This window comes from Ptychodera flava, chromosome 4 (genome assembly GCF_041260155.1).
Source record: "Ptychodera flava strain L36383 chromosome 4, AS_Pfla_20210202, whole genome shotgun sequence".
NCBI lineage: Eukaryota > Metazoa > Hemichordata > Enteropneusta > Ptychoderidae > Ptychodera > Ptychodera flava.
In genome coordinates, this window is record NC_091931.1 from 20,501,981 (window position 1) to 20,525,277 (window position 23,297).

The 23,297-nt window shown below is 36.8% G+C and overlaps 1 protein-coding gene across 1 annotated transcript; it reads left to right on the plus strand.

Annotated features, from left to right (window-relative positions):
* The first annotated feature begins 4,870 nt into the window (after positions 1–4,870).
* LOC139131141 (juvenile hormone acid O-methyltransferase-like) lies at positions 4,871–22,277 on the plus strand. Its single transcript, XM_070697103.1, has 5 exons — positions 4,871–4,963; positions 11,099–11,316; positions 12,483–12,793; positions 17,770–17,905; positions 21,525–22,277. Exons 2-5 carry the CDS (start codon positions 11,142–11,144, stop codon positions 21,674–21,676), a joined length of 774 nt encoding a protein of 257 aa, XP_070553204.1. The 5' UTR covers positions 4,871–4,963; positions 11,099–11,141; the 3' UTR covers positions 21,677–22,277.
* Positions 22,278–23,297: the final 1,020 nt, after the last annotated feature.

Below are 23,297 nucleotides of genomic sequence, written 5' to 3' on the forward strand. Positions count from 1 at the left end.
TGAATATGACCTGTCTCTATGACAACGATACCCACTCTTTTGCACATTTGTCCTGTCACTTGTCCGAATTCCCGCGTCTCGGTTTCTGTTTATTGGGCGTAATTGGAAAAAAAGGGAAAAAGAAAAACAAGACATTACGACAACTTCTAGGCTTTGACTCCTCTCAACTGAAAGGTTTAAAAAAAAGTGGACACTGCCATTTCTTGTAAAATAATGATATTTGCAAATGCTGTGATGGGCTCACGAGTGTCATAATTCGCGTCATTCACAACAAACCGTACATTGCGATTATATACGGCCAATGATATCATCTATGACGATCTATCAAAGCAGACACAACCTTCAGCATACTTTACATGCTTAGCCAATTTTCATATTTGAGATGTACAAAGAAATGCTCTTTGGAACCTCACAATAACTAATGCTGAAATCACATAACTTCACTTTGATTACATACTAAAGGCCTAAAGGCCTCTCAAATCTCACAGTAGGCGCAGATAATCCGAAAGCTGTCGCTTTCATAAACCTGCACAAATATTGACACGAAAATATGACATTGCATTGAAAACTTAAAAGGAACAATAGGTACCATAATATTGTCGCTGGTTTTCTTCTATCAAAACATGTTTCAATAATTAACAAAATATTTGCTTTGGCAAGACAACATTATGACGCTCTACAAGTATTATCTAAAAACAAATAGATAACGATGATCCAGTGTAGAACGAATTAAGTTTTTAAAAGCCTTTAAGTCTAAAATCGACTTTGTTTGTAGTTGATGGTTTTATGGGTAAGTGATAATGTCATAGATATATAAAATGTTAAAAAAATTGATGTTATAATTATGACCATTTTGACCATTTTTATGCAAATAAAAAAACGTGGAGTTACGTCATCTTGCACTAGCATTTTGAGCAAAAGGGATATAACTCATCATGAGTTACGTCTCAAAAAGGACGTATTTCATCATCAGTTAGGTCCTTCATCCGCAGGTCGATTATGCGTTTTTAATGTAATATTCCTGAACAGCATCGTCATTATAAGAATTTTACATTTGATGTTTTTACATTTTTGCAAGAGCAAAACAGACGTAACTATTGAGTTACGTCCTTAGTGCGCTGACTTTCAATTACAAAATAGGTCGTAACTCAAGTTACGTCCCTATTGCAATGTATTGACTTTTTAAATCGAAATTTACACAAGAGATACATTTCACATTTCCCAACAAAAATATATCGAAAACTAAATTTTGACCAAAACATGAGTTACGTCACTCTTGCACTGGGCCATCGATAATAGAGTATATAAATTAACTTACAGGTCTTGATTCTGGTACACCGGTATAAGCGTCGTCTCATAGAATTTTTGAAAAGTTATAATTAATTGGAACAAATCAAAACCACGGATATACTGCATTTTCAAACGCAAATGTTTATTTGAACCTTGTCTATTGTTCAATATTCCACGCATAGTGTCATTCAGTGATTGCAAAACTACGCAACGCGATGGAACATTACATTTTAGACTACAACCTGGCCATTGCACTAGCTTACATGTCATAGCTTGAAAATGTACCCTGAGTGCCAACAATTTTAGGTTAAAGACGAACCACATTTTCTTTGAATGTAGATTATATAATGACATCCGGCTAAGGTTTATGAAGACAATTACTGTTGTGCCAAGAAGTGAGAAATTAGCACCTTTTTCTAGTAATGTCTAGTGTTTACATGAATTTTTTTCAGCACTGTCACATAATCCTATCTTTATTAGGAAAAGTAATATTTTATTTCAAATAGTACACAGAAAGTTTTTAATTGAAATGACTTATAAACAAATTACTAGACCAGGGTTTCACATTACTTACATTTTGTATATTCTGAAGGATTTGGTAGGTAGTTATGTATATCAACCGTGTCACTATGACATAGTATCAACTAAGTAACTATAAAGTAACACGAATTTCGTCCACGTGAAGAACACATTTCGTTTCGGTTATTATTTCCTGGCGACCGCCGTAATAAGAGAATACGTTAAGCAACATTTTTCCTCGGAAGTACAAAACACAAATGCAAGCGCATCCTTTATATATTCTTCTCTTCTATCTTCTGGAAACCTTTCGAGCTGACCCATAACGTTTGGTATAAACACTACATGAGAGGTTACAGTAACTTTTTTTGTGAAAAAGGATAAGAAATGTTGAAAGCCGTTTTCTTCTATATATCACAAACTTATTGTAGTCTCTAATATATCATACAAGCCCTCCTGTAGACGACGTCTGTCACGTCATATTTCATTCACCGAAAACGATTTGATAGCTCGTGGAAAGGGAATTTTACGTAAAGTATTTGCAACATAGGCAAACCCCTGTCATTTGGATCTTTTTCACCACTATCCTGTATTTTTGATTGTTCGTAAAAGTCGTAAAAGTTTCCAGAAATCTGTCGTTAGATGCTAGCAATTAGTACTTAAAAATTAATTTACAATAGAGGCCACTTGAAAAGGCACTACGAAGTCCCAGGCCGGTCATTTGGCGAAATAACTTTGCTAGTAGCATAGCGACTGTTAAAAGGGGCCTCCTTTTTTGACATGAAATAAAGTACATTGCAGGCAGTCATATTGACCAACCTCAGACGCCCTGGAATCACATCTTTTTGAGTTTTCCTTAACTTTTATAAGTACATAATACGCAATACACTAAAGGGATTACTACATGACGAAGTATTCTTCGTGGAAGTAAAAACGTACTGATTATATTTCATTATTTAGGGTTTTTTTCATAATAAATCGCTACTGAGAAGTAAAGAGTTGTACTGCTATCAAGTTAATGAATGATGTGTTATAGTAATAGTGAACGTAAACACCGGTTTGCCTGATCTGCTGTGGAGGACTGTCTAGGAAAAGTTGTGCACGTATAATCAATTTTCAGCCTGATCAGTTACAGATGCGAGTGTAGGATTTCGCATTCATTTGTTGTCGACCACCATCATAGTTTATGAATGTAACTTTGTCTGCCATGAAGATTTGCAGTTTTCTTGCTCCATTTACAACATGATTCCATACTTAAATGAATGTCACATCCCAATCAATATTTTTTATCTGCATGTTATTTCAAATGTGCAGAGTTCAAGGTTTTTTCAAGAAGACCTTTCCACTAAATTGAAACATGGCGAGGCTGCCAAATCAAAACTAACCAGTTTGACAGATGAATTCAACACGTATGTGTACTGTCTCTAAAGTTCCATCCCACTAACGTACACCAATGCTACACATTCACATAGGAAGGCCTGAGTCTAATATTTCACTAGACTCTGGGATGTGGGCGGATTCATTTCAACTATGTGACAAATTATTACATGAAAGAAATTAGACTTTGCGGAGAGCAGAGCCGAGGTACAAGGTGTTTTAAAAACTCTAGTTTATTCCATTGAGTGCAGAAGCTTTTGCTACATACAGTGTACCGAAGCCTATGTATCAGGAACACCCTTAGGAATTGCAAATGAGGCCTTCACACAGAGCTTTCCTCAATAGACATGTTGAAATTCTGTTGACCTTGTCACTCTTTACTTGAAAATCTGTCCAACATATTGATAGAGGAAGGGACTTGATTAGAGAGGTGTAGGTCTCACTATATACTTATGAGTGTACACACGTGCAAAGCAAGCATGATTTCAAGAACAGTAAGAATTGAAGCAGCATTGCTTTGAGAGTGAGCAGGTTAACAAAATCTATCAATGTAATTCATGTTTCCATTGCTTGTAAACTAGTGCATGGAGAGTGATTCATACATGTTTGTCAACTTTCTTGTGCCCCTACAGGTACAAACATATTACCACAGCTGAGGAGACGAAACTACTTCAGGATCGGATCAGGGAGAGTGAAAGAAAGATAAAGGAAACTGAGGATAAAGCGATGGAAAATGAAGGAGCACTGAGGAAGGAGCTTCAGGCAATGGAAGAGAAAACAAAGCGGGAAAAGGAGGAGCTTGGAAGGAGACTTATTGAAACTCAGAAGAAACTGTCAAGCAAAGAAAATGAGGTAGAAAAATATTAGTAGTGGATCAATAGCTGTGGTGTTTTCAGACGGTATTCCTGCCTTTTACCGGCTGGTTTTGACTTTTACGATTTTAACCCCCGCCACCACAGCTATGGATATTCCATAGACTAGCGTCCAAATCCACCGCAAGCACCCTTTGCGCAAGTTTGTTCGACGATATTTCGAAAAAATTTCCATCCAAATTACAAATTGCCAACACTCATCTACAGCGTGGTTATTAGAGACTCACCACGACCAGAAATCCGCTCAAAATCTACCGAAATATCACCTTTTTTCTAGGTTTACCCGACATGACTACCCGGAGACCGCCATTTTGCTAGCGTAAAACTGTTGCTCAAAGCAGCACGTCACTACAGTGACGTAGGCGGTGACCTCTCAACTTCTAAGCACAAACTGAGACTTAGGACTGAATATTTTTCCCCCAAGTAAAAGTTTGATTTCAGTTTTGTGAGACTGGCAATGTCCATAAGACGAACGATGGTCATCGATATCACACGATTAATCTCTCAGTGCCTAGAGTACGAAAAGGGAGACCCTCTTTGTTACGGATGTTACATTCCAACCAGCACTGTAGTTTACATAAACTGTTTTTCTATTCCCCGACCCTCTGTCATTAATTCTTGTTTTTGTTTGCCGTACTTTATATAGGCTTTTAAATTCATCTAGAATGATATGGTAGTATTAATAAATATTCATATGTCCAACAGTGAAAACATAACCAACTCAATAAAAAATGAATGACCTCGATACAAGTGTTAAACTTCGACCCAGTAGACCCTGAAATAGCAATAATGTCACGTGTAAGAATGACCCCGACGTAAAGTATTATGGCACAATGGCTTTACAGTGGTAAAGAAGGCAGCTGGTATCAACAGCATCGGTAAACTCCACAAAACTGAAAATCCAGAAGGTTGGTAATCTTATGTTCGTAGCAGCAGGAGGGCTTGTTATATTAGTATGACCCAAAACGCCTAAAAACACTTGCCGGGATCGGCAGCGCTACCTATTCTCCCGCTTATTTGCTGTCATGCAGAATTAGACACTCCTGGAAGAGGTGGGGTCACACGACAACTCAAAACTGAATATGTATATGTCGAAATACTGTTGTTACTAACGTTAAATAACCGAATGAAAGAGATGAAGATTTGATCGTTAAGGTAAACCACATTCACTTTTGTCTTTAAGCTTGCACGTTGGCCACCATCAAGTACACAAAATGTACAACCAGTAAAAGGACAGAAGACCGTGTATATTCATAAAGTCGATGCCTTGAGTTGCCTGTACGTGATCGGTTTTGATTATAACCATAGACATCAGAGAAAACGGGGCAGAAAATGTAGCAAAACAGAACCTAGTTTTGTTGGAGGTCAATGCTCTAGCTTACGAGTGAAAGTGCGGTTAACTGTTAGTCACATGGCACAATATGGATCAAAGAAAGACTTAAGTGGCCCACGAGTGAAAACTTCATAGTATATTGTAATCATCTGAATGACATCGAACTTAGAGATGATGTGTAATTTCAAATGTTATTTAAATATACAAATGAGCTAATCATAAGTGTGCTACGCAAATGCAAATTTTCGTCCGGCAGAAGTATAATAAACATCATAAGCAGATTCACTGGCGTAAAGTCAGTTTTGAAATATGGCCTGATTACAGAAATAGGCCGCTGTCATGACCTTCGTATGACCCCGTCAACAAACTCCTTTGCTCTAGCAGTCTATAGAAATGCAAACCTTTCTTCTTGAATAAGACATTATAACACAACAGTTGTGCGGCATGGTTTCTCTGCGTACAATGTGACGGACCGGAACTATGCACAACAACCATATTATTATTATTATTATTATTATTATTATTATTATTATTATTATTACAAGTTTAGGGGCTATAAGTATTATATAGAAATATAATAACAGTTCATTGAAGTTGTGGGAATTCTGAAAAAGATGTGTTGTTTATTTTAATTTTGTCAATAGGGGTGACTTCTAATTGTCGTACGTATATTATCTCCGCCCAGTTAGGTGTTCCTTTTGATATCACTACCCTTATGAATATTCATATACTTGCAATAACTGACAGTCACTGTCTGGCAGCGCGTGCTCACAGCTGCTGAGCTGCAAAGCGCGCAGCGTAGCCTTCGAATGCAGGCCCATCGTGGCAGTCGTGGGCGTGCACAAAAGTCTATGCCAGTGTAATTGGACTTGTAAACGTACCTTCAGCGTGGTATTTGTAGTTGTGGCGAAAACTATAAACCCTCTCCCTATGCTGACGTTGTTGGTTTTATTTTGTTCATGTGCATTAAATGTAAGCAATCAAGGAAGTTTTGTGATGGAAATAGAGCAAAGGCATGAGTTTCCGCGAGATATGTGCTACAAATACAACTTTACCCATGCGCACTCTTTTGCCAGTGTAGTCTGCCAATATGAGCATGTGCAATTGAGTGAACGTGCGCGTGAATGTGTAGTCTGTACACTACGTATCGTGCTATAATCATGTTGTTCAGCTTTGCATGTTGACAGAAACTGGAATTACTGCAGAGAATACTTTTCAGGACATCACATGTGAGTCTCTAAGGTAACAAGTAGGACGTTTAGGAAATCCTTTCAGAAAGTTCACGCCGCCTGTGGCCATTTTGTGGAGTATAAGCTTAGGCTATAGTTATACGTACCTGTACAGTATCTTTACTGTACAGTGTACATATTGCCGGATAATATGCGATGGAATTTTGCGTTTCACGTCGTTCAATCATTCAGATGGAAATGCCGCCCTTCTCCAAACTTAAAAAAAAACAGGGTGACAGATTTGGAATGCTAACTCTTGTATATCAAGAATGACGTAATTTAATGAGAAGACATTTGTATTCGAGCACGGCTACAGTTTTTGATTCGAGAACTCTCATCATGGACCGTGGCTGTATTCAACAATCGAGAGGGCTAGGGTGAGTCGAACTTTTTCCTATGTCCATGTAGCACTTGTGCAAAAATAAGCGAATCCACAGGCCTTTGGCGAATCAATAAATGCTTTTTCACCAAGCTGAAAGATTGAAAGATTCGTCCGTCACTTTGGGACGAGGTAGATAAATGCAGTCAAACCCAGCTGGGCACATAATGTGACTTTGTTCTGGAAATTACGAAGACGACCGGCCGTGCGGAGGAACTTTGCAACAAAGTTTCAATATCTGAACTGACGTACTTGAATGACAGGTACAGGAAACGATGGCCAATAAAAATGCATTCTCGTTGCATTTGATAATAATGTATCAATCACAATGACACAGAAATTTATGCCTCCTCCCGGCAGAAGGAGCCATGGCCAATTTTTAGCCCTGCTACAGTATGTCTCAGTGCTGAAAAGGCCATGTTGTTGTCAGATTGTCATGGCGACTTTTAAAATTTGCATACAACTCTGAGAGTGAAACGGGTTGTTAATAGGTCACAAAACGTTTGAGTCCCACTGTCGTCCATTATACTTGTTTCCTTGGGTATTAAAGGTGTGCAAGTATACACATCGAAAGACTAGAAAATTCACTTCATGGGCAGAATTTCGTAAAATAGCCTTTTCTTGTCTGGTTAACGACAAAAGATACCCCTGATATGCATGGTTTTAAATAAAAAAAATAAAAACACTGTGGTTATCTAAATGGTTACCATTTCATCATGAAACAGAAATGAACATGGAGTTCATGCTGTGATAAATACACTTCGGAGAGCATTTGCATTGTAACTGAGTTACTTTTAATGGAATTTGGAAAAACTTTGAAATTTTAAAACGCAAAAAGGTTAATATGGAAACACAGGGCAGTAAAAACGGATATCATGTTTTGTCTTTCTAACCCAAAATAACACTTTGGTATAATATTTCTGTTGATTACTGGATTTTTACACTGGATATTTGGTCTTTCTAACCCAAAATATCTCTGTTGATATAACATATTCTGTTGGTTACTGGATTTTAGGTTGAATCTTTGAAAAACTGGTAATTTTTACTCCTGGATGGTTACCATGGAAACATCTCACATTAAAATGAGTGTGATTTTTTTGGTATGCTAACAAGAAAAACCCTTATTATCAATGTTTTTACATCAATCAATAGTTCTTTAATAGGAATTAGGGAAACGTAACATTTTCAATCCCAAAATAGTTACCATGGCAACTCGAAACAAAGTCTGGTTTTTGTGTTCTCTGACCCGAACTCCCCCACTAGGTAATTTTCATATCAATCGAAGTATCTTTTCATGCAATATTAGAAAAACTGAAATTTTCAACCCCTAAAATGGTTACCATGGAAACCTGGGACAATGAAATCGATATCATACTTGGTCTTTTCGACCCAAAATACCCTAATATCACAGGGATTGGTATCGTTAGTTAACAGTATACTGAGTTCATCGATCTTGTTAGTGATATGTTCAATGTTCCAAAAACCGATACTGAGACCTTGACTTTGGAAAGTTCTTGGCCGACGTCCTAGGCACGGGGACAGTATTTTGACTCATTTCCGGGATTACCACAGTCCCAGCAGCGGATTGCATCACCGTGTCTACACACCCTTGCAGTGTGGCCCTGCTCACCGCAGTTGTGACATCTGATCTGGTTGAAAAACGATTACGGGAACGAGAGCTTCACTGTAGCAGAGGTTCTGGTGGTTCTGCTGTCTTTGGCGAATGCTGGGTCCCTCAGCGACGTTTTTGTTCATCCGATTCCACCCCAAACTTGATGATTGGTAACTGTGGGGTTGAAGTAGTCTTCAGGTAGTAATACTCGTTTCATTACGTTGCTGTGGATCTTGCCATGCTGGTCTGAAGGGACGGTTACCATTAAACCGATTTGCGACAGTATACATCTGGTTGAGATTGGCGTTTGTCAATATTCTACGAAGCCCTTTCACACTTAGATGAATGCCATCGCGATACAGTGTTGAGGTGTCAATGGTGTTGTCTCGGAATTTAAAGGTGTTGTCATTGTTGACAAATGTGACGTGTTCTCGCTTGGCAAAGTCTTTCGATATGAGTGTTGACAGCGTCAATATATTGTTGTAGATCTGGATTGTCAGTCCGTTGTGGGATACTCAGTGCAGTGACGTGGCCATCAGATATAGTGTTCGCAAGCTTCAACAGTTCCCCATAGCTCGGCACGATTTCATCTGTTTGTTTACCATTACTGATATCATTTGTACCAACTTGTACAATAATTTCACTAAAATTACTCTTCCAGTTTGTCAGTTCGGTTTTTATGTCGTAAACGGGTGCACCTGGTATCGAATTGACTGCGGCTCGTTGGTTTGATGGTGATATCAAATGCAGCAATGAATCCCCGATAAATAGAGTGTCTTTAAAGGGATAAATGAGATGGTGGAGGTCATACAGGGGTCACGAAAGTGGCCTATTTCTCGAATATACAAATGTGTCATGTGATTTGTCGACATAATAATACTAATAATTTATCGGCATAACTAAACCTCAGCAAGACCGATGTACCTCAGTAAATCGATCGCATTCAGGGCATTCAGCTGTGACGGTGATATATATTACGATTACTGGAGTTTTTTAAGCATGCAAATGATTCAATAATTAATATGTCATGCTCATCAAGGTAACGGCGTAACCTAACATTTGTCAGACCAATGTACCACAAAGGTCGGATCATTTAGTTTTGATACATAGTCTAATTACAGAAGTTTATAAAAAATGCAATTCATCTAATGATCAGTGTACAATCCTCATCAAACTTTTAGTATGACTTAGTCTAAGTATGACCAATATACTTCGGAAGTTCGATCACATTAAATATGTACGGTTGTGGTGTATGGCTTAATTGCATAAGTTCAATCAGTATGCAAATGAGCTAATTATCGGTATATGGTGCTCATCAAACTTTCAGCATAATCAATAATAAGTACACCGATGTATTTTAGAAAGTCTGGTAAAATTCTGTGCATTCAGTTTTCATAAATGGCCTCGTAACAAAAATTCAATAAATATGCAAATGTATGACCAATCCAGTGCATCAATGTTTGATATGTAGATTAATTACAGAAGTTCATTAAATATGGAAAAGAGCTAGTAATCAACATGCAATGCATCTAAAACTTTCGCTACCATCAAAACTAACGTGGATGTTTGCTCTTTTATAGACTCGCGTTTCCGATCATTCTTTACAGGTTACTTGAATATCTAATACCCTTAGTAACCTCAATAAATAAATAAAGAGATAACAAAATTAATTAATTAATTAATCGATTAATACAATAAATAATTGATAAATATATATAGTTATGAATAAAACGTCATAAACGGTGCGCTCGGGTATTTGGTTGCGGATATAAGACCTCTTGGGTGAAATTTAGCATATTTGGGTAAAATAATCACCTCACTTCGCTCGGTGATTTTTTCCCGCCAAATATGCTACTTACAAATATGCTAATTTTCACCCAAGAGGTCTTATATCCGCAACCAAATACCCGAGCGCACCGTTTATAACCACATTATAATATGCTAAAGTTAAATACAAGTGGACAATGTCGTTATTTAGGACGAAGTTTAGAACGATAGTTCAGGAGCGCCCAGCCTCACACAAACACTAGAAAGAACGTTTCAGAACGCGTCGATATCGCGATTAGACATCGAACTTAAAGAATTTTACTTAAAAAAGCTCAAAAAACTTTCAAAAATTATGTTGTTGTTACATGGCCTTCGCCGCTTACACAAACTCTTCATTTGTTCGTTCGTCAACCTACACTACGCTAAAATTTAACCATCAAAATCAATCTCAAGCCATAGGCTTGTTCGACATTATGACGCGTTGAGCTCTCAAGTTGGCGTTCACAATTTGCGCGAGCTCAAAAATGTTACGCGGAGCGAAGGTCTTCTTGTGGAGGATATAAACCCCGGTTGCAACCAATCAGATTGCCGGATTCAAGCTAAGCATTTTACAATGTATAAAATCTGATTGCTAAAAAGAGCAAACAAAGTATATAAATTCATAAAGATACACTGCTCCCACCGCTTGTTCATATTTCTCCCTTTCTTTCTAACATTCCTCAGTAAGAATTGAGATACAAGACACCACTTGTACGCAGCAGACACGATGGCTTTCAATCGTGTGAAGACGTATTCTCCATTGGCGAATGCTTTAGCCTCGCACTTCATGGAAGGTGTTTCCAAGGCAATACCATTGAATCGGAAAGATGTTTTATTGGACGTTGGCTGTGGGGAAGGCACTATGACATCACTTTTGTCGAAGCGTGTTGCAAGAGTAACAGGTAAGAGTCAACCCTAGACGCCCAGGTAAATAATATTTTAAGGTCATTTACAAAGTACCGGGATTTACGTCTGAGTACATCGTATCAGCGAAGGCATTTAAAGGTATACTGTCACCTGTTACAATTTTGCCACAGTTACCATGAAAAGAGAATATCTAACCAGTCAAAGATTTTAAGCGGGTGGCCGCTTTTTAAAAACAGCGCTCTCACATGGGCATTTTGAATACCAAGGAACGCCACTTTGACCATATGTGGACATATTTAGATTACAGGTGACTGTATACCTTTAATAAAAGGGTTAGTTAGGATTGCACCTGCAGGGAGAACGCAACGCAGAATATTAATGGCTCATGCATTCCGCACATTCGGATCCAGAAATCAATTACTGGCGTTATGTTAAGACGGTAGCAATGAACGAATTTCAATAACTTTGGTCGAAACCCGGGTTAGTATTTGAAATTCATTGGTCGAGACATTCATTTCACATTTATGCCACAGCAAAATCTTAAAAGACAAAGCAAATTTTCAAACCAACTCCGTCAAAAACAAAAGCTTCTTGTATTTTGCCATAGGTAGAAAGATCACTGCAAACACCAAATTGTCACTATTAAATTGCAAACGACGCTTAACACGTGATGTCGTCTTATCGTAGGTAAATCGATTGCTTACAAGGTTATCCAAAAAAGTCACATGGTCATGTAATGTGCAATACCTTATTTTGGTCAGGACCTGGTATCAATGTGCGGCATGAAATTCTCGACAAAAAGGGAATGTCTCCGTAATTGAGTATTTCAGAGACTGTGAGAAAACATAAGACACTTCGCCAGTCTTGCAACTTAGCTTGCTTCATGAGTCATCTTTTAGCGCTCGAAGCCTTTCCAAGCTGCGGAAGAAATGGCGTTTTGACAGAAGAAAATGGGTCAATCGTTTCCAAAGAATGCATTGTAGGACTGTTGTGTGTGTCGTGTATATGTGTCTGTCTGTCTGTCTGTCTGTCTGTCTGTCTGTCTGTCTGTCTCTGTCTCTGTCTCTCTGTCTCTGTCTCTCTCTATATATATATGTGGCTGTGTGTCTGTATGTCTGCGTCTGTCTCTGTGTCTGTGTCCGTGACTGGTCACTGTACGCTGTGAGTGTCCATCAATCTGGGTTTTTTTTTCATAAAACAGCCTTCGACATCTCCCAGAAGATGATCAAAGAAGCCAAGGAAATCTCAAAAGCTGAGAACATAACCTACTGTGTTGGCGATGCTGCAAAGCTGTCCACATATGAAGAGTATAGGGATTCCTTTGACAAAGTTATCGCACACTTCACCATTCACTGGATGAAGGATTTCAAGATTGCCTTAGAAGGCATGCACCAGAGTTTGAAACCAGGTGGTCAGTGTTTCGTGAATATGACACAACGTAATCCAAACGTAATCGACAGTATAACAGCTCTCAACAGCTACACAAGTCCGAAGTGGGAAATCTTCATGAAGGTAACATCTCATTTGTAACTACTTGTTTAATCGGTTTTTGTACCAGAGACTTATTTTAGAAGGACAGGACCACATTAGGTGGTGTATGCTAAATTATTAGTGATTACATCCATCAGTTTTAAAAACATTATGGGTAAAAAAAGTCGTATATGACAAACAGCACAGCACAGATTATGGTATGAACAAAGTATCCGTACATATAACACACTTAACATCGTGACAAAAGTTGTATGGAAATCTTGTTAAACATCCAAGAAGTGATGTCAGAAGTTTCAAAAGAGTAATCGCAGCTTGCCCCACATACTGCACCCGCAATATACCAATATGTAAGTCAAAAGAGGAAATGGTAATGATATCCAGACTGATATCATTGATGGCATGAGTGATCATCTGTCTGAGAGACATATCATACTTATCTACAAGCCCTTGACACCTTCCAAAACACGTTCGTCCAGTGCAACCTTGATTTGCAAGAAGCGCGGCCATGTCTCGCGGCAAAATCACACCATGTGAACTACATGCTCTCGCATAACGAATAAGCTGAGATATGCCATAAGCTGATGAGAGTGCAATGTTGCTGTCTAGGTGAGGGTAATTGATGGTTAAGTTCAAATCATCACTCTTGTCGTACAGTCTAGTACAAAACTGACCATCAGAGTGAAAGCCGTGAAAAATATCCAAATCAGAGGCAAAAGAAGCTTATTTAGTAGTCTCTTTAATCTCTTATTCAGGAGGATAAGTCACAGGGAGATAGTTACTGAATCTACAATTATTCAGAGAAATGACACCATCTGTTTATCAGAATGTAAAGTTAAAAGGTTTAGCTAAAGATACCTTTTGTTTTACTAAGTGATAGGAGATTTCTGCTTTGTACGGGAACAGAAATAAGTCAGCAAGTAAAGGGCACAATTAAGACCCAAAGAAATTCCTGTGCACCTTTGGAAAATGTGTCCTCCAGCTTTGACAAATATGTTGTTGATGGGAGATTCAAGTCTATTGACAATGTCTTTCTCTGTAAAGAATATCTCAGCATTTGTATCATTGAAAATCAGAATTATAGGCTAGTGCTATATAATACTTGTAACAGTGTGAACCGTTTTTATAGAAAAAAAGCCTGATTCCAGATTGATGATGTTTTACAAATGTGATATCAATTAAACACATGGTATTGCGGTATAGAGTGCAGGAAAACCAAACGTTTTGACTGGTGTGATCTTTGAATTACTAGTAGATCTTGATTTCAAATTATCCAAGAGGTATTTTGAATGCTTAATGTCACACTTTGTATTTACGCCGTTACGAGAGAAGACGATATCGCAACTGTTTGATAGTACAAGGAACAGATAGTATCTTTGATGGCTGCGTTGAAGAACATTTAGAAGACTGTGCAATCAATCTGGCTTTGTAAGGTGTTTGTGGAGTATAGGTACCCGGTTTAAACTAGGTAAATCATTCTGACCGGCCTTGGTTAGATTTTTTAAATTAGTCATGGTTAGCTAAAGTTTGAGATTATGTGAACGTTGACGGTTTGCATTAGTTGGTTGAAGTCCTAGTTACATCCAGTTCAGTCATCAAAAAGTCAAAACACGATTTCTAACAGACAAACACAATGTTGTTAGCAGCTTTATCACATTGGATGACAACATATTTGTCATGGACTTCAGCAAAACACTCAATAGAATCTGGAACTTAAACATAGGAAATCAGTTTCGGCTATTATTTGAATGTTTTCATCAGTAATGTATATAATTAGATGTAGATTACTGGATGACCTTGACAGATTTCTCAGTTTGGTAAGTATATGCCACATCAGAAAACATACAGCAGAAAAATTTGCAAGACTGCAAAATTATTGCGGTATTATTCAACTTATTTTGCAACTAAATTTACAACAATTTTTGGCAAAATCTGCAGCATATAGCAACAAGCGTAAGGCTTTGTTCACTAAATATGGCGAGGGGGCTGGAGCAAATCGGGAGGATTCGAAAATTTTGGGGGTAGTTGAGAGGGGGGTACTTGAAAGTTTTGCTCTACCTATTGGGGACCTAGAAACATTTTGGTTTCTAACATTTTTATGTCATCCAGTGGTTCTAATGTTAGTAATAATTAAACAAAATCAAGATTCGTTTTGTCGCATTTTATAACTTTAATCTCGAAAAAATCTAAAAACGTATGAATGCCATTCAATTTTCATAAGAACAACAAGTTGGCCTTGTAACGGGGCAGAAGCTGAAACTGTTGATAATTTGTTCAATATTTCTATGCAATGTATCAAATACCTGTCAATTTCTTGGTGTCTCTCTCCAGCATGTTGAAACACATAATTCAGTTTGTCAACAAAGCCTGTATATATAAATACTAGTGCTAATAAAATTAGAGTCCTTTGTCAATGATACAAATGTACGGCACACGTACATAGGCTGTGTTAGCAAGCTGAATTCTGGACTGCTCAACATGCTGTAGGAAGTAGAACAAGAACGCAGTCGTATAAACTGAACAAAAAATTGTCAATATAAAAAGTTAATGCAGCTACAGCCATGCTACTGTCTACAGGTAGTGTCACTGTCACTGCGGATACCGGCAATGACAGTGGTAGCTCTGGCTCTGATGTAGTTGAGGAAGAGTTTGGGTCATATGACGGTCATGATAGTGAAACATACTTGTACACAAGATCAGGACAGAGAGCAACACATGGAAGACTAGGAGACTTGACAGTTATCAGGGATTTTTGAATTCTGGCATAGTAGGATAATCAAATATAAGAGAAAAAACCAGATATGAACTGAATATGCTCACGTGTTTTACAACAGGTTCATTAATGGTAGTGCGCTTCACAGAACAATGAGATATATGTTATCACTATATGTAGCAGGTTTTTTTCAACTTCGCACAGTACTCTCAGAGTTTAATCACTAATTACAACACTTTATTTAATATGCAAATGAGCTGTAAATTAACTTGACACTGCTCAATGCTTCATGATACAATTAGATATCCATCAGATCAACATTTGTAGCACGTTTTATTTAATTTAATGCTGTGACTTTAGAGTAATGTCACTAATTACAAAGTTCATTAAATATGCAAATAGACCCTAAATTAACTTGATACTGTTCAATGATTCATAGCACAATTAAATATTCATCTAATCAATTTCTGTAGCACGTTTCACAAAGCTTTGATGCCGAAATTTCAGAGTTATATACCTATTTACAAAGTTTATTAAATATGCAAGTGAACCCTTAATTAACTTAACACTACTAAATGCTTTACAATACAGTTAGATATCTGTCGTATCAGTATGTGCAGCAGTTTTCATCACATTTGATGCAGTTATTTCGGAGTTATATGACTAATTATCAGACTTCATGAAATATGCAAATGAGCTAATTATTAACTTGACACTGCTCAATGTTTCTCAGTGCAATTGGATATTTATCAGATCAACATCTGTAGCAGGTTTCATCAAATTTAACGCTGTAATTTTGGAGTAATATCACTAATTACAAAGTTCATTAAATATGCAAATGAACCCTTAATTAACTTCACACAACAAAATGCTCTACACCACAATTAGATATCTGTCGGATCAGTATCTGCAGCAGATTTCATCACATTTGGTGCAGTTATTTTGGAGTTATATCACTAATTACAAAACTTCATAAAATATGCAAATGACCTATTTGTTAACTTGACACTGCCAAATGCTTCTCAATTCAATTAGATATTTATCAAAACAATATTTGTACCCAATTTCACTGACTTGGGTGCCGTAATTTCAGAGTTATATACCTAATTACAAAGTTCATTAAATATGCAAATGAACCCTTAATTAATTTTACACTACTAAATGCTTTACACTACAGTTAGATATCAGTCGGATCAGTATCTGCAGCAGATTTCATCACATTTGGTGAAGTTATATCGGAGTTATATGACTAATTACAAACCTTCATAAAATATGCAAATGAGCTAGTTATTAACTTGACACTGCCTAATGCTTCTAAGTATAATTAGATATATATCAGGTCAATATTTGTTGCAAGTATCATCAAGTTTGGTGCAGGAATTTCAGAGTTATTTCACTAATAACAAAAGTTCATTAAATATGCAAATGAGAAGATAATTGACATGACACTCACAGTATCATCATAATGTTCTTAGATTGTCATCTGTGAAAAGTTTCATGAAATTTCGTGCAGTATTTCTTGATATATGTCTACACTGTCATTACCGTCTCCATAGGGAAACCATTGTACAGAAAAAAACAATATTGCATAACTTCATTAATATGCAAGCCACACCAACCAAAATCTAATCAGTTCTTGCAAGTAGCATATGGTACCTGTGTACCAAATCTGACTTGAATCCGTTCAGGCGTTTTTGAGTTATCGTGTAAACAGACAGACAGACACACACACACACACACACACACACTAACACACACACACACACACACGGACAGACAGACAGACATCGCTATGACAATAGCCCACGTGTTTACACACGTGAGCTAAAGATGGGGTACCATGTTTGATTTTCTACAAGTGTACAATGAAAAGTCACTGTTTTACTCGAAAATCACTTAAAATCAATATACAAAAACCATTCATTTCAAGTTCATGCAGTGAATGAAATTTTCACATCTCATCGTACTATAAAACAGAAGTGAAACTTTGAACAGTAAAGACTCTGATTTAAATTAAACAATGTGTGACTAAATGGAATCATTTAACAATCTAGCTATCACTACATACATACATACATACATACATACATACATACATACATACATACATACATACATACATACACAGAAACACATACACACGCACACACACACATACACACGCACACACACAGATATATATATATATATATATATATATATATATATATATATATATATATATATATACTTGTCTAATAGACTGTGTGCTAATTGTATGTACAGATACACTACTTGTATATTTCAGGGTTATAAACATCCCTACTATCCTTTTAAAGGAAGTGTCGAAGAATTTAAACAAATGCTGGCTGATATTGGTTTTAAAGACATCGACTGTACACAGGATATTCCAAAGTTTTTTTTGGAAAAAGATATGGGAAAAGGTAGGTTTGACATCTTGCAGTAAGGCCTTTGTTCGAAATTTATCGTAATATCCTGCTTTTAAGGAAATCTACTGATTTGGACTTTGTAATTCAAGTCAAGACATTTTGTACACTGGGATCAACATGCATGCTCGATTAATTAGTCTGTTTCCCGCCTCGTTTACCGCTTGCTGCACAGTGCATTGTAACTGTGCTTGGCTCGAATCTATAATGGCCTCGTAAATGAAAGAATTGGTCACGCACTGTGCAACAGTGAAATACGGCCATGACTTACTATTAATCGGTTGATATTTCAGAAGGGCGATTGAGATATGGGGAGTGAACTACCATTTGCTACTCTTACAATTCCTAAAAAAATCATACACTTTAAATTAAACCGGTAAAAGACAAGTTTTGGAAAACAGAAACTGTGCGGAGCAATTTTATCTCAAATTTGATATATGTACATATACCAAAGAGAGCTTAACTGACATAAGTCAGTGGCACTGTCTGTCTATCTGTCTGTCTGTCTGCCTGCCTGCCTGTATGTATGTATGTATGTATGTATGTATGTATGTATGTATGTATGTATGTATGTATGTATGTATGTATGTATGTATGTATGTATGTATGTATGTATGTATGTATGTATTTATGTATGTATGTGTGTGTGTGTGTGTGTGTGTGTGTATGTATGTATGTATGTATGTATGTATGTATGTATGTATGTATGTCCACATCAAAAACTCAAACACTGTGGCACCTACCATTTGGTGTACAGGTGCACCAAGATGTGAATTTCTTTAAATGAACATGTTAGAGTCAAAAATATCCAAATGAGTTTAAAAGGGAAAATCCTGCAAATTGCGAAAGTTCTGTAACCACAAGCGAGATTTGGTTGAAACTTAGAACGCAGGTTTCTGAAGATGACTTAAGTTCGATTTGATCAAATTGTAATGATTTTTTATAGTTTTATTTCGAGTCAATTTTTCCAATATTTGGTTATAAAATCTTCTCTGAGATATGGAACCACTTTTCCGACTTTTTCGAAACTTGGTATGCTACTTCTAGGGATTACCTCTGTTAGATTTCTTCAAATTGTTGTGCAATTTTTATATGAATATTTTTGGGGCAATTTTTCCAATTTTTGTTCAAAAAATTATCCTCTCTGAAACTCTGTGTGATTGCTTTGAAGCTTGATATGAATATTATAAGGGGCAACCTTAATTGGAGTCTTCCAATTGTGTTGCATAGTTGTATTTTTGGGCAATATTTCCCATTTTGGTCAAAGATCATTTTCTCAGAAACCGTGTATCAGATGGCTTTGAAACTAGGTATGCATAACTTTTGGGTGGAGCTCTGTTTGGTTTGGTCAAATTGCATTGAATTTTCTTATTTTTATTTTTGGGGCAATTTTCCCCATTTTTGGTCAAAAACCGTTTTCTTTGAAACTGTTGCTGATTTGCTTTGAAACTTGATATGCATATTTCTAAGGTTGACTTTAGTTAAATGTATTCAAAATCTGGTGAAATGTTTATATTTTTATTACTGGGCCATTTTTTACCGTTTTCGGTCAACAAATCATCTTCTCTGAAACAGCTTTTTCGGATCACTTAGAAACTTGGTATACATGATGTAACGTATGGGACTTTGTATGCATGTTTTTAGGAGTAAACTTAGTGGAGTTTGTTCAAATTGTGGCGAACTTTGCAAATTTGTATTTGTGGGTCATTTTCCCCCTTTTTTTGTCAAAAAATCTTCACTGAAATTGCTGCTCCAATCGCTTTGAAATTTGATATGAAGGTTCTTAGGGATGATTATATCAGTTTGGTTCAAATTGTGACAAAACCTGCAATACATTATTTTTGGAACTTTTTTGCTATTTTTTGGTCCAAAACATGCTAAATATCTCATTTTGAATTTCAATTGTAAAACATGAGAACATTTCACCTTTGTATTTGGTGTGTAAATTCATGCTCAACTGTAAATGGCAATTTGTCCCCATGAAGTCATCATTTACTAAAAGTATGCTAATGAGGAGCAGGACTGTAAACTTGGTGAAATCTCAATAACTTTGAGTCAGAATTTTACATGTTGGTGATGATTTGTACAGAAACATAGTTACCAAAAAACACTAAGCCAATAAAAAGTTTTCTTAAATAGGACTGGGGGTCTGGAAGCTGTCTCTGATTGATGTGAAATATATGTTGTGATGTCCATTTATGGCTGTAACGGTTGGCTAATTTTTGGTGGTTTGATTTTGTGTATGTACTGCTACTTAGCAACATAGCCATGTGATTACAGTGAGCATTGTTGTTGAATTCACCTCTGGACTAGAATTTATTTGCCATCAAGAACAATGATTACGGTCTTTACACATGTACAGAGAAGTTTGCCACACAGACCTTTTGTTACTAGTATTCTATCATTCTTTGCGGAGTAGAACAAGAAACTGCAGTCGATGCACGGAACAAAGCATACTGAAAAAATGGCCAAAAGTTACAGTTAATGTCCCTTTTATACAATTATATTCGGTTATACAATTTTATTCGGTTTTCCTGAAAGGTGAGGGAATTCATTCTGTTTTCATACCTTTTTTATTTGATCGCTGTTTTCTGTTTTACAAGATTTTATAAGTTCTCCTGTAAGAGAAAATATGTCATAACATTGCCCTCCTTTTAAGGAAGAGAAACACACATACACCTCGAAAAAAATCTATCCATTGCAAAATCAGGCCAATTAATCTACTGAGCAAACACATTACACGGGTGAAGGGCTGATATGTTTTTAAATGTGGCTGCGCAAAAAATAGTGACCCTTCAAGAGTTTGCGAGAAAACCGGTGACCCTTCCTAATGGTCATGCATTACCCTCCCCAGCGCCTCATAGTCTATATCCTAATTGACATATAATTTCTCATTTGACATTGAAGTTTCAGCAAATACTTTTAAATCTTTACAAATAATCACTTTTATACAATTTTTCAAGTAAATTGATGAAAAAAAATCACATTTCACAATAAAAAATTCTATCAACTACGTGGGGTACAATTGGCTATTCAAAATCAAAAGGCACAATAGCTGTAATGTTTGCCTTCATTTATAGTTTGCTTTGTAATTGTACAAGGTTGAGAAAAAGTTCAAAGGATGTGATTCCACAGCGTCTGTGGTTGGTCAACACGACTGCCTGGAATGTACTTTTATTTTATGCCACAACAGGGGACTCCGGTTTTACAGTCACTATGCTATCACCAAAATTAATTGCCAAACTGTTCACAACTTTATCATATGACTGGCCTGGGACTTCTTACTGCCTCTGCAAGTTGCCTCTACTATACATGGATTGTTAAACACTAATTGCTGGCATCTGTTGACAATTTTCTGTAAACATTTACGACTTTTAAGAATGACAAAAGAGACACGATAGTAGTACAAAAAGGCCCAAATAACTGTCAAATGACAGGCGATTATGTTTGCAAATACATTACATAAATGTCTCTATTAAATCGTTTCGATGAATGAAATATTACGTAACAGACGTGATCGACTGCAAGACGGCATGTACCATAGATTAGCGACCACAGTAAATTTGTGATATATGACAAAGACGACTTTAAACATGTCCTATAACCTCTTTTTTAGCGTTCTTACCAAACTTTATGGGTCAGCTCGAAAGGTTTCCAGAAGATAGAAGAGAAGAATATATAAAGGATGCTCTTGCATTTGTGTTCGGTACAGTCGGGGAAGAATATTGCGTCACGTATTCTCGTATTACGGCGGTCGCCACGAAATGATAACCGAAACGTAATATGTTCTTCAACTGGGCTAAATTCCTGTTAGTAGTTTGTTTTATATACCCTGTGACACGGTTTCAGATACATAAATACGTACTAAATCTTTCACAATGTACTAAAAGAAATTAATGTGAGACCTTAGCCGAGTAATTAGTTTTTGAGTCATTTGTATTTTTTTAAAGTATATTTATGCTATTTGAACTAATATATCACTTTTCCCAATGAAGGAAAGATTATGTGTCAATAAATACATTTTTTACTGCTAAAACATTTAATATAAACACGTAGACAAAGTTTTTAATGATTACTAGAAAGAAGTGGGCGCTATTTCTCACTTGTTGGCATAACAGTAATTATCTTCATACATCGTGACCGAATGTCATCATACAATCTGCAGTCAAGGACAAAATGTGGTCCGTCTTCAACATAACATTATCGGTACGCAGGGTACATTTTCTAACTATGACTTCCAAGCTTTATAGTAATGGCCAGGTTGTACTCTCTTAGGTTATTTTCCAATGCGCAGTCATGCAATCACTGAATGACACTGTGGAATACTGAACAATAGATAAAGTTCAATAAAAATTTGTATTTGAAAGTACAGTATGTCCAAGGATTTGGTTTGTTGTATTTGTTTGTTTGATTTAAATATAACTTTCACACGTCGTGCGCGACGACGCTTGTATAGGTGTACCGGAATGAATACCTTCATGTACATACCTAAGCCGTATTATCTATGCGAATTTAGAAAGTACCTGTAGAGCGTCATCAGTTGGAAGTTATGTTCTGGTAAATTTGATGGTGTAGTCTTTCTTATTAAAATAATGAAGAACATTTATGGTGAATGACAAGTACGACATTGTCGAGTATTTAGAGTATTGTCATAGATTTGGCTGAAGTATAAAGATACGAACTGTTAAAGTGCACTCATAAATATACTTATTTTGTGTTCTTACAGCCATTGCCTGGCCAGATACGCCATTGGGAACCGTCAGGGTGAAATATTTTGTCGTGGTAAAATTTCGAGTATATCATAAACTGAACAGACTATCAGGACAGGTACAGGATAAGAATGACTATACGATAGTGTAAAGGAGTAGTCGTTAGTGTTGGCAGTGTCTGTTTTCCAAGATTTCAAAGTTAGCTTCAGATAAGATGAATAGTACATGTATTAGAATAGGATGTTTTGATAGCCTGTTCAGTTCGAAAACGTGAAAAGGTGATTTCTGCATTGGATATAAATGTACAGCCGTACATCTCGTTCGGGACGTTATCGCTCGCAAACCTGCAGGGTTCATCTAGGCTAGGCTAGGCTAGGCCGGGCTCGACTAGGCCTTGATGTTGGAATTTGCCGAGATTACATAGTAAAGTCTACCACGTCTCCAATATGTGGACACTTTATGTCCACTATTTTAATATTATTCCCCGACCCCCTCTGTCATTAATTCTTGTATTTGTTTGTGACCTCTGGGTCCCCAAAGAATGGCATGGCAGTTTTAGGTACATGTACAACATAAAAATCGATGACCACCATACGTGGTCCAATTTCACCCAGTAAACCCTGAAATAGCCGTAATGCCACGTGATTTAAAAAGGATATGACCCCGAGGTAAAGTCATGT

Bases quoted from the DNA above. Each gene is read 5' to 3' on its own strand.
- LOC139131141 (XM_070697103.1), top strand. From the start codon at position 11,142: ATGGCTTTCAATCGTGTGAAGACGTATTCTCCATTGGCGAATGCTTTA. The intron at 12,794-17,769 runs GTAACATCTCAT...TGTATATTTCAG, and splicing joins AGTGGGAAATCTTCATGAAG to GGTTATAAACATCCCTACTA. The intron at 17,906-21,524 runs GTAGGTTTGACA...CCTCTTTTTTAG, and splicing joins GGAAAAAGATATGGGAAAAG to CGTTCTTACCAAACTTTATG.